Source organism: Kryptolebias marmoratus, linkage group LG6 (assembly GCF_001649575.2).
Source record: "Kryptolebias marmoratus isolate JLee-2015 linkage group LG6, ASM164957v2, whole genome shotgun sequence".
Lineage (NCBI taxonomy): Eukaryota > Metazoa > Chordata > Actinopteri > Cyprinodontiformes > Rivulidae > Kryptolebias > Kryptolebias marmoratus.
In genome coordinates, this window is record NC_051435.1 from 13,648,720 (window position 1) to 13,660,957 (window position 12,238).

General features: G+C 42.1%; 2 protein-coding genes across 2 annotated transcripts in view; both read left to right on the forward strand.

The window, feature by feature from the left end:
- The window catches only part of LOC108239777 (anosmin-1), a 51,614-nt gene that overhangs the window by 32,854 nt on the left and 6,522 nt on the right, over positions 1-12,238 (forward strand). Inside the window, exons 7-10 of the mRNA XM_017422710.3 lie at positions 825-1,030; positions 3,044-3,188; positions 4,614-4,760; positions 11,765-11,853. Of these exons, the coding sequence (XP_017278199.1) occupies positions 825-1,030; positions 3,044-3,188; positions 4,614-4,760; positions 11,765-11,853 (587 nt within the window). The remainder of the gene's footprint in view (positions 1-824; positions 1,031-3,043; positions 3,189-4,613; positions 4,761-11,764; positions 11,854-12,238) is intronic.
- LOC108239778 (tripartite motif-containing protein 16-like) lies at positions 4,767-11,758 on the forward strand. Its single transcript, XM_017422711.3, has one exon. It carries the CDS (start codon positions 8,141-8,143, stop codon positions 9,839-9,841), a length of 1,701 nt encoding a protein of 566 aa, XP_017278200.1. The 5' UTR covers positions 4,767-8,140; the 3' UTR covers positions 9,842-11,758.

Consider the following 12,238-nt stretch of genomic DNA (forward strand, 5'->3'; position numbering starts at 1 on the left):
AGGCCAATCAGTGCCAGAACGCTGATAGATTGATGAGAGTTGTCTGCGATTTGATGAACCGCCATCCGTTCTGTCATGCAATTGTTATTTATTTAGTCCAACCGTATCATCTGAATGCAATTTTGCACAACCATACTTTGTTAGAGCAATTTGTACGAACTGACTGCTTATTTGTCTTGCGCAGCTGACATCAACCGGGTTTAAAAGACCTGATGTGACCGCTTGTGTTTTTGGACTGAATCAAATTATTTTCAGGTGAGAGAGGGCCGGGGAGAGGGGAGCCAAGTGGGTTGTGGCATGAATCAATTTCTCATTGAAGGACCATTCCCCTTTGGTCTGGCGTGTGGCTCCTGCATCGGGTTAACATCGGCAGAACATATGGACGGGTTCTGAAGCAGCTCTATCCTGGACAACGTGCACATTAGAGTATAGGAATGCCGGGTGTGGAGCCAAAGTGAGCAGCATGTGTTTGTTAACCCCCGACCTGTTCTCTCAGTGGTGCTGAACGCTGTCATAGACGTGACATGACACCTGTCATAACACCGCAAAGCAGATTGTCAGTGGAGGGCTAATTACTTTACACCGAGTCACACTAGATGCCCCCCCCCCCACCCCCTTGGCTGTGATGCAGACTTCAGTGGTGAACGGTGATCTGGTCCGTGACACTTTCTACCTGAAACTGTCTTTACAAAAATCCTCCCTTGACACACAATTTGTCACTTAGATGAATCAAAGGCCTCCTTTGTCTTGCTCCTAAACTGTTCACAGATGTCTTGAAACCTGTTTCCATTAACATTGTTCTGACTTGTTGCTGTGTTCTCCAGATCCATCTGCCCCTCCCAGCCCAACGAATCTGCGCGTCACCAATGTGACGTTGGGTGACGAAGGCCTAGTGACAGTCCGTCTCAACTGGACCCTCCCAGAGGAGCCTGACATTCCCATACATCACTACAAAGTGTTCTGGAGCTGGACGGTGCCCAGCAAGTCGATGGTACCATCTAAGAAGAAGAGGAGAAAGACCACCAATGGGGTAATCCCCTCTGCCGCGCTCGCTGTCTGTCTCGGTGTTACTTTTCTTTCTTATCTTTTATCCTCTCTAAGACTCCACTGTCTCGTCGAGAATTATTCCCTCCAGTTTCTAATCCACTTCTCTTTGAAATTAAATAAGAATGGCATTTATTTATATGTACTTGCAAGCCTATCAGTCACACATATTGGTACAATATGTTCTTCATTATTTTAATTCCTTAAACTGATGAAAGAATCCTTTAAACATGGTGAAGACCTGATGGGGAACATAATAAGTGTGATAAATGACCTTGTTTAAAGTGATAAATCATGGCTGTGTTCCCAACATATCTCAGATGTTTTGTGCAGGGGTTTGCTCAGTAGGAATTTTGAATCCATTATGTACAACTTATTTTGTGATTGACTTATTTATAAAGTTATTCAAGCCTGTATTTATTTATTTGTTGTACTTTAACACAGATCCGAGCAGCTTCAAATTGCAATTTTCCACAACTGCACTCACAGTTCCTTCAATGTTATCGTAATTTAAGTCAATAAAAGTAATGTATTTAAACTAAGGCTCTAAAATCATCCAAAAACAGTCTCTAATCATAGCATTAATACCATGTTTAAACAGAGTGCCACTAATTTCTATTATAAAGCCTTTTGTTATTCCTTGGAATGGTTTACATGATGGAATACACTCAACTATTCATTCCAGCCTGAAAAAAATAAAGAGGATTCATGGCTCTTCCTTTGGAATGTCAGAAACCAAGGCTTCAGTTTCAATTACAGCAAAGAGTCGACACAGACAGATGAATTCTTTGGCAGAGCTGTAAATTTATCCAGTTGTGTGTTTTTACTTAAAAAAGCTGTTGGACAGGTTGAAATAAATGGACTCTTATGGACGCAACTAAAAGAAAAAATGGCTCACAAGATTGCACAGTTTTTCAAACTACAGAAATATTGTTGCACATTTTCTAACACCAACACCGAAAGTGTGAAATCACTGACTTGTAGCAGAAAACAGTCATAATTTTGTCCCAAGATGAGCAAAATGAGCCAAACCAACCCCTCCCCCCCTGGACCCCTTTTAAAAAAGAGTTTGATGCTGAGCTGCAACAGAACTACAAAATTAAATCTTTCCTGCATGGCTGGACAAAGCCACGGCTGAGCAGACTTCACAGGAAGAGAGCCAACAGTGGCAACTTCGCCAGGTGACTGAGTGTCAATCATTTCACAACTGAGAGGCTTTAACAATAAGTATAATGGTGTTTGAACCTTCACAGAGCAGCTCAGGCACACAAAAGCACAAAAGATAGTTAAACTCTTTTTTTGTTTTATTTTGAACATAAATATGTGTTCAGTTTCCATTATCAAAGGTTTATTCTTTAAAATCTTTGTTTACATGAATAAAAACAGGATCCTTTATCATTCAGTGTGTGTGTATATACGGTAACATGATTAAATGGCACGTGTGGCTGATGATCTGTGCAGAGATACTTAAGCTGAAAGACAGATTGTCTATAGTCCGCACGCACCACTATGGAGTTTTCTCCTGAATTAGTTTTTTAAAATGCATAGCAGATGTGGCACAGAGGAGATAGAGGTGGGAGACACCAGACACTGTTGACACATGTACTACTGGTTTCCACTTTGGCACCTCGGGGGCTTTGAAAGCAGTCTGCTGGTAGAGGAATGTCAAAACACACACAGTCAATAAGAGGAACTCATCAAGTTCCCGCTGACGGTGGAATGCTGGAAGTCCAGCACACTGAAGAGGCCCCGGGAGGTTCTGATAACACGACTCTTTCACAAGACCCCCGAAGGCTATCTCCTCACCAGGATCTCTTCCTCAGCTCCAGATGTGCCCCTAATAAGCTCGGCTTTCCCACAGACCTGCAGTGGCTGAGTCCGAGCTGTCGCTGGTACAGTGACAGGGCTTCAAAACTCAAGTGAAAGCGCAGTAACATACGAGTGCCAAAACCTAAGTGTTTTTCTTCTTTCTTTTTTATTTTTTTACTTGTTGCTGCAGGCTCAAAGCTGGGTGGATCTGGAGGGACTGCAGCAGAACAGCAGCTACACCGTGGAGCTGCAGGCTGTCACTTACTGGGGACAGGTGCGCCTGAAGAGCTCCAAAGCCTCGCTCCACTTCAGTACCTCCCAGAATAACGAGTCAGGTAAACACTGGGGGTGATACTTTACCCTTCATTCAGATGTCAGACTTGTCAAGCAGCAGTCTGTGATCTTTAACAGATAAAATGCTTTACATCTTTATGATTTGTGTGGTACGTAAGTTGTGTTGCCTTAATCTTGTGTCATTCTAGTGGCCAAATCCCATCAGGATTTGCCAGACTTTACAAAATATCTTCATCTAATTTAAGGCTAGCTGGTTGATATTAGCTTTTAGTTCAAATGATGAGCAAATGTTGTAAAAATATTGATGCAGATACCTGATTCTAAGTGTAAAGCAATTGTGGAAGTGCCCTGAAGTGCAATACAATAAACCACATCTATGGCCTGGTCTGCAATAGACTTAACCCTCCCATGGCCTCCAGATCAAACAGACCCAAAGTTACAAGTTCTCTCCCTCTCTTCAGTTGCGAGGGTTTCAGGAAGGTTATTTCAATATTTCTGATTAAATAGTTAAAGTTTGGAGATAAGAGATCAAAACATGAATAAGTGCCTTTTTATTTTTGCAGTTTCAATGTTGGATACTTTCTTTTTGACATCGCATAAAGTAAAGAGTTTGTAGCTGAAAAACACACGATACTGACTAAGAAAATTCCAACTTGCTGCCTTTTTTTTTCTTGTCAGAGATCAAAAATTTTAACCTCCGAGTTGCTATCACGTACAGCTTTAGGCCATTAAAAAATATCCAGTAAAGCTTCACTCTGCAGCTTTTTCCTCTTGTCAAAATAATTGTCTCCTCTAACTAAAAAGAACAACAATATGACAGCAGGTGCATGTTGGTCCCCGAGACAATAGTCCACAATCAATGATGTCAAACATTGACAACCTTTTTATTCAGTCACATTATACTTCACAAAGCACCTTAAAGTGAAAGTTTAAGCAATTAAAATGGGACAATATATAGATTCTAACACAAAACACATGCAAAACCTAGATGTATATGCAGAACTGTAATTACGAAAGTATAAGGGTCTGGCTGAATCCCTCAAGCAAAATCCCATCCTTCTTTTGTCTCTAGTTTGTTCATTTTGCTTCTCGTGAGAGTTAAATTTCCCAAAATTTCTGAAAAGGCAAATAATCATCACGAGCATTGCGAAAAGTAAGAATTGCCAAACGTACGCTGTCAGCACGTCTGCATTCATTTGTAGTTTGTATTTATGCAGTGAGCCTCGGTGAAATGTGAGTGTGCTTTCTTTTGTATCTGCCCCTCTGGAGGGAACTGAACCTACGACCTTCGCAGTGTTGTGTGTTTTGCCCACTGAGTCACAGCACATTGATGCATAAGTTCTCTTTGTGCTGTTCACTGATCTTACACAGAAATAACTGAGCTCGTTACCATGAAGAGTGTGCCGTAACACAGTCACGACTGTATCTTAGCTACAGCCGCAAACACTTCTTTCTTCTCTTCCCAGCAAAACTGGTGCTCAAGTCAAAGAAGGAGGAGATATCCCCTCTTGGTTCGACCTTGGCTAAACGCCCTTCTGGCCCTCTTGAAGTAGGCACACCCTTCTACCAGGACGGTCAGCTGCAGGTCCGAGTCTACTGGAAGAAACGAGGAGGTAAGCGCTCTGCGATGTCAGATGATGTAAATAAAGCAATGGGTCTTTGTGAGCGCTAGGTAATGTGAGCGCTCGGCGATGAGGTTAAAACCTGCGCATGGAGGAGCCACCGTTTAGCAGAGAACAATAAACACAGAGTTGGAGTTCAGCTGTATTTAATAGGTCCTCGCATTAGCATCGAATGTGTTTTGTTTTGCAAAAGCTGATGTCATAGGGAGTAGACACGGTGGTGGGTTGCTGCACCACATGGGGTTAAAGACTATAAGGATGCCTGACCCAGCAGCATCCATTCTCGAAAACCTTCTGCTAATACCAGAGTGAAAATATGGAAACCTTGAAAGCCATGGTCTCAGGGTAGCCTGTCAAGTTCCATTCACTGGTCTATGTTATGTTAGAAATATATGTCATCGCCCAAGCCAAACTCCACATCCTAAAGTCAAGAATGTAGTCCCTGGATTGGGACGCCTGGTGAGACACCAACTGCTGAATCGGAGCGAGGAGAGCAGGGGGATAGAGTTGGCTCAGAGCTGTTAGCAAGTTTGGCTCTGGAGTCAGTGAGCTGAGTGATGCTGACAAGGATCAAGCACGGCTGGGGAATCACAGTGTTGCACAGCAGAGTTAATCCAGGTCCCGCTTTGTTTTCTGCCTCTTGTATTGTGGTCCTGCTCCGTGGTGTGTCTGCCACAGCCTCTCATTAGTCTGAGGGATGGCCTTGCTTTCAACTAATGTAAACATACAGACACGCAGATGGCCTGGAGAGGAGAGCTGGAGTCTCTGGACATCTGGTTTGTGTGACCGAGAAAGGGGACAGGTTAACTGAACCATGATTAAACTCTCACTCATTGTGTCCGTGATCCAAAGCAGCCTGGCCTCTGGGTTTTCTCCAGCAGACAAAAAGGAACGATATTGTACATTAGCGCTGATAATGTATCTTTGTCTGCCTAGCTCTCTGACAATAGACAGCACTTTGGCGGTGGCGGCTCTTCTGAAGCTGGCCTTGAGTCACAATTTATCGAACGCTGCCGAGGTTCTGTTCCCTACCTGATTTCCATGTCCTGTCATGTTTTACATACCACGTCCCCTCTCCGTCAGACCCAGCTTAACCTATCTTGTTTATCCCCCCCCTCCCTCCCCCCAGTTTCCCGGTTCCCTGTAATTCCTCTTTTCTGCTTCCAATGAGCTCAAGGGCTCCTAGTGCCAGATCTGTGTCTCAGCCTTCAAAGGACCCCTTTTATCTCCCCGCTACAACCCAGGCTCCTGCTGAGGGGTGAACATAGCACAACTCAATTATTAATCGGAGAAGTATTTAAAAAAAAAAAAAGAAATCCAAGGACCACAGTTGAATTAATTATAACTCTTGTAAGACAAGATGAGGGCGATGGGTTGATAAACACCGTGAAGGAGTTTATGAGGAGCTACTGTGGAGTAATGAAGTGAATGCTGCTGTAATCTTCAGCTGGGAAGCTCTGCCTTTTCACTCTTTGAGATTTGCCTTGAGGCAACAAAAAAAAGGAGAAAACTGTAATTGACGAGCTAATACAAATACAGAAGGAAGTGCTTTCAAGTTTCCTTTTTGGTTTTCGAGAAGTGCGTTATGAAAAGATTCAACAATGTAAATGGTGATGGTTGTAATCTCTGAGATACCAATCAGTTATTCAGCTGAAAAAATCAGATTAACATCAGACTGATGTTTAGTGGTGGCAGTACAGCAGTGAAATCTACATTTATTCAGATATTGTAAATATGATGCCAACTGCAGTGGCATTGTGTATACTTTTGTCCACACAGTTTTACAGTTTTGTGTTCATACAGCAGGAGGATTTTGATTAGTGTTTTTCAAGCTAATAGACATTGCGATCAATCTCATTTTATGTTTATACCAAACTAAGTGTGCTACTTTGTGTCGGAGCTATTGTTGTGCAGTAGTTTCTCAGAGGCAGAAAGAAAGAGGAACTTTGAGGAATTTTTTGCTGCAGAATGAAAACGGAAAAGACAAATGCATGGGGGCGGTTTTTCGTTTTTGTTATTTTTTTGCCTCCAAGCAAAGGAGCATGCACTGATAATGTTTGTGCACAGTAATTAGAGTGCATCTTAACCCTGTTTGTGCTCATGTATGAAATTAAGTCATTTGTGATTTTCTTGAAATGATCATTTTATGATGTAGAGGCTGAAAATTTTTAAGCTGTAAAACTGAAGTCTTGTGATTATCATGTTTTGGTGAGGCCATGGGCACAGTGCTTTGGAAAGTTAATATATAATATATGTTCATATGGAACAAATATGTTCCAGAAAAAAAATAACATATAGAATCATTCTAATAACTGATCCCTTATAGTCATGTCTTATGATCCAAAAGAAAGTGTGGATATTTCTCTGCAGAGATATCCCTTCAGCTGGTGTTTCCCTGAGCCCCCATTTAAGGAGATCTTCAGCACTCTCTGCAAAGCTTGTCTGGCATACAGAGGGATACAGGGGACACTGATGAGCCATGTTTTGGGACTCTATTGCTGAGGACTTTCTATAAAGCTATGGTTGTAAGGTGGATGATGGTACCATGGTGGACCCTTCAGGCTAAAAAAGAAGTATTAAAGAGTACGGTGGGGCTGCGATATACAGGAGACAGGTCATGGCTTGGGTAGCTATAAAGACAAAACCTTGGATGTAGAGGTTTTGTGAAGCTATGGAGCGGGAACTTTGGTTGGCCCCAAAGCGATTTTAACAAACAGTCAGTCAGTTCAGGTGGAGGAAGAAGGGCTTTGCCAACAGTGTTTACAGTGGGGACATAGTGCTGCTGACCTGATTGGGGCTATAGACTGCTGGTAACACCGAATGCTCTCAGTGGAGACAGTCTCTGTCTCTTAATTAAAAACAGAAAGTGGAGTTAGGCAATAAATCACAGGTTAAAGTAGTTTCTACAGAAGATCCAGTGATTGTTCCAAGGCTGAACTCTACCAGGAATGGGTTGTAATGCTGGATAAGATAATCTCTTTTGTTCCATCATTATTTGTTAATAATCTTCTTATGACACCACTGCAGGAAGATTACATAAAGAAGGCATTTATTATAAGAACAAAAATTTTATCTTTAGACTATTTTTTTAATTGTAACTCTTCTTTGTTGAACTAAAAAAAATGTTTTCACTTTGAAAAGTAAAAAAAAAAATGTAGCTAAAAAATCAATAAAGTAAAATAAGTAAACTTTTAACTGACTGTTTATTGTACGAGGAGACAAAGGTTGCATTTACAATTGACTTTATTCTGCTATGTGCATAAACTTGATAACCCTTCCTCTTCTTCCTGCTCTCAAACCAAGCAGCTCCGCTCTGTCTACGTACTGGATTTCCTTGTTCCCTCCCCTTCAGATCCAAAGCTTAAAGATAAATGTTAATGAAACTCATTCAGCCGCTGCCACTGAGAGGTGAAATGGCGCAGAAACCAGTCCAGCTGGAGAGAGAAGCTTTCTGTTGTTCGATCTGTCTGGATCTCCTGAAGGATCCGGTGACTATTCCCTGCGGACACAGCTACTGCATGAACTGTATTAAAACCCACTGGAATGAAGAGGATCAGAAGGGAATCCACAGCTGCCCCCAGTGTAGGCAGACCTTCAAACAAATGCCGGTCTTGAAGAAAAACACCATGTTGACAGTTTTAGTGGAGCAGCTGAAAAAGACCGAACTCCAGGCTGCTCCTTCTGATGCCAGAAGTGAAGATGTGGCCTGTGATGTCTGCGTCGGAAGAAAACTGAAAGCAGTTAAGTCCTGTTTAGTTTGCCTGGCCTCTTACTGCGAGAAACACCTTCAGGCTCATTATGAGTCAGCTGCTTCCAAGAAACACAGGCTGGTGGATCCGTTTAGGAACGTGTGCTCTCGACATGATGAAGCAATGAAGCTGTTCTGCCGTACCGATCAGAAGTGTATCTGCTACCTCTGCTCTGTGAATGAACATAAAGGCCACGAAACAGTCTCCGCCGCAGCAGAAGTCGCTGAGAGGCAGAGAGCGCTCAAGGTGAGACGAGAAGAAATCCAGCAGAGAATCCACGACCGAGAAAAAGATGCGAAGCTGCTTCGAGAGCAGGCGGAGGCCATCGATCGGTCTGCTGGAAAAGCGGTGGAGGAAAGTGAGAAGATCTTCACGGAGCTGATCCGTCTGATCCAGAAAAGAAGTTCTGACGTGAAGCGGCAGATCAGTTCCTGGCAGGAAACAGAAGTGAGTCAATTCACAGAGCTTCAGGAGAAGCTGGAGCTGGAGATCACTGAGCTGAGGGGGGAAGACTCTGATCTGGAGCAGCTCCTGAACACAGAAGACCACATCCAATTTCTACACAACTACCCAACACTGTCAGCTCTCGTTGAACCTCCACACTCATTCAGCATCGATGTTTGTTCTCTCAGGTACTTTGAAGAAGTCTTAGCAGCTGTAGCAGAGCTCAAACATAAACTGCAGAACATTCTGACGAACCAGTGGACAAACATCTCACCGACAGCCACTGATCTGGATGTTTTACCGCCACAACCAGATCCAAAGAGCAGAGCCGACTTCCTAAAATATTTCTGTAAAATCACTCTGGATCCAAACACAGCACACACACAGCTGTTGCTATCAGAGGGGAACAGGAAGGCAAACATGACGAAAAAACATCAGCCTTACTCTGGCCACCCAGACAGATTCACAGGATGGTGTCAGGTCCTGAGCAGAGAGCGTCTGACCGGTCGGTGCTACTGGGAGGTGGAGTGGAGGGGCAGAGAAGTTTCTGTAGCAGTCGCATACAAAAGTATCAGCAGAGCAGGGAGAGGGAACGAATGTGTGTTTGGACGCAATGACAAATCTTGGACGCTATTCTGTTCCCTAAACAGTTATAAGTTTTGGTACAATAACATCCAAACTCCTATCTCAGGTCCTCAGTCCTCCAGAGTAGGAGTGTATCTCGATCACGGCGCGGGTATCCTGTGTTTCTACAGCATCTCTGAAACCATGACCCTACTCCACAAGGTCCAGACCACATTCACCCAGCCGCTCTGTGCCGGACTTTGGATTGGTGGCTTGTTAGACTTGTCCAGCGCTGAGTTCTGTAAACTCAGATAAACTTAATTTACTGAAGTTTTTTATGAGTTTGAGTCAGATTGTTAATTCTCAAACATATTTTTTTGGCTGTTTTATGTCTAAATGACACAAAAATCAGTTGCCAGAGGTTGTCAGCACTTGCCTCAGTATTATACAAAAACAAATTATTACACAGGTTGAAAATTATTTGATCAGTCTCAGCTGAACACAATTTTTAGATTCCTGTCATTTTGGACTTGAGGTAATTTCATGTGTTTTGATTTTATGAGGATAAATGTCAGAATGACGCTGCCATGTTGGTTTAATGTTCACCCTGCTTTGATTGGTTTTAAAGCTTAAATTCAGATTTTATCAAAATACCTTTGATGAACTAATTTTTTTATTCTGCAAACTCTCATTATGACCACAGCAAGATGTTCAGTTTCATTTTTATTGTTAAAACAAAAAGGCAGTCACTGATGTTTGAAGGAGATTTATGTTAGATTTGGGTTTATGTTATCACATAGTTGAAAATGTACAATCTGTAACAGTTCCAGTCATTAAAGTTAATCATTCATTGTTGTCTTTTTACTCCCAGTTACTTTATATTTTTCACAGGGATGCAGATAAGTTTAAGGCACCTCTCATCTGTTTATCTGTATAATTTAAATGGCATGGTTAAATGTAACCTTCATCATCTGATTTAAGAGACCATCTTCACATATTTCTATAAGACTTACCAGCTTACTTGGTTACACCTTATTGGTTAACTTGTAAAGCAGTTGTGTAGTGAGTGATACTTTGAATAAAACTAGCCACAGAACAAGCTTCAGGCTGAAGAGATTCACCTTCTTCTCTCAGAAAACCAAGATTACCTCAGAAACATGTTTTCTATTGTTTCGAGACTATTCTTGTCACATATTCCATTTGTACAGAGAATCTCTTGGAGACTCCCCATGAGGAGACAGAAGCCCAAAGCTTCAAACAGACTTTTATTTTATACTATATAAATACCAACCATGTCAAGGCCACCAAGACGCAAGGCCAAGCCTGTTATCAGACTGACTGCTAGATGAACTTGCAAGTCACAAAGTTGGTAATAAATAAACAGATAAATAGATAAACCTCACTGACAGGTTCCACTCAGCATCTAATGCCCAGAGAAGGGGCTGGTTGCCAAATGATAATCAGATGATAAAACCTAGAAAGAGTAGACAACCATGTTCCTGCTGCACATATAATAGCCAGAGAGGCTCCATACTATAAGGCCCATGATATCGCCTTAACACGGTTTAAATGCACCATAATATCCAGCGGGACAGTCTGGATTTTGATGAAAGTCTGCCCAAATTACCAGAGCTGAAACAGACAAAAAGCTGAACAGTCTTCTTGCAGCTCTGCTTTACCAAACCTCTGTCGGGGCATAATGTAGTCTGGTCCTGCTCAGCCTCCTGGTCCTCACCAGGGGAGGAGGAGACTTGACTGACAGAACCCCAGGCAGGAACGCCAGGCTTGGACAGAAGTTAACACCTGACACGTTTGGCGGGAACCTACAGTGGTCACCTTGAACTGATAAAGCTTGTAGCGAACTTATTCCCCTGCAGATGTTCCAACCAGCAGATATGCAGTTTTAATACATGTCTTTGAGCACTAACTGATGCAGAAATTAGCCAAAATTCTTACATCCAATAGATTTAATTTATTTACTAATCACTTAGTTGCTTAATCTTGACACCAATAATTGTTGTTGACCTAATGAGCACTTTGTTTATTGAATACATTTTGATTAATATGCTCCCCTTTGCTGTTACCTAAATTCAATTTCGAATGTAGGACTCGCCCTTGGAACGAAGCATGTTGATTAAGTTTTAAGTAAAAGGCTCTGCATACCGAGTAGTTTTTTTTTAAATAAACTGTTTACCATTTCATTCTGTCATGCTTCTCTTTTTTTTCTTTTTTTTTCAGACCCTACTGTGAGTCGCTACCATGTGCAGTGGATGCCCGAGTACTGCAGCCACAATGAGACCCGAGGACCGGAGAAATCAGTCACGCAGGTTTGTCCCCTGCAGACTCACTAAACAGTGCTGTCACAAAGGGCAGTCCGTGCACGGAGCTGTGATTTGATTAGCAGCCGAAGCCCATGCAAAGCACGTGCCTAACCTTTTGTTTGATGCTTAAAAAGGACAGCTCCGTTTGAAAAAAAAAAAAAAAAAAATATATATATATATATATATATATATAAATAAATATATATAAAAACAGAGCCACTGAGTGAACCCAAAGTCCTGTTGTGTTGGATTTGTATTTGCTATTTTGAATACTATGAGTCAGTAATTATGTTCAGGCATGTGGTGTTTTGGCCAATAAAATGCATTAACTTAGACAAAGTTTCCCGGAACGAGGGTTCATTCACCTCCAGTGGCCTCAGCCTTGCATGAG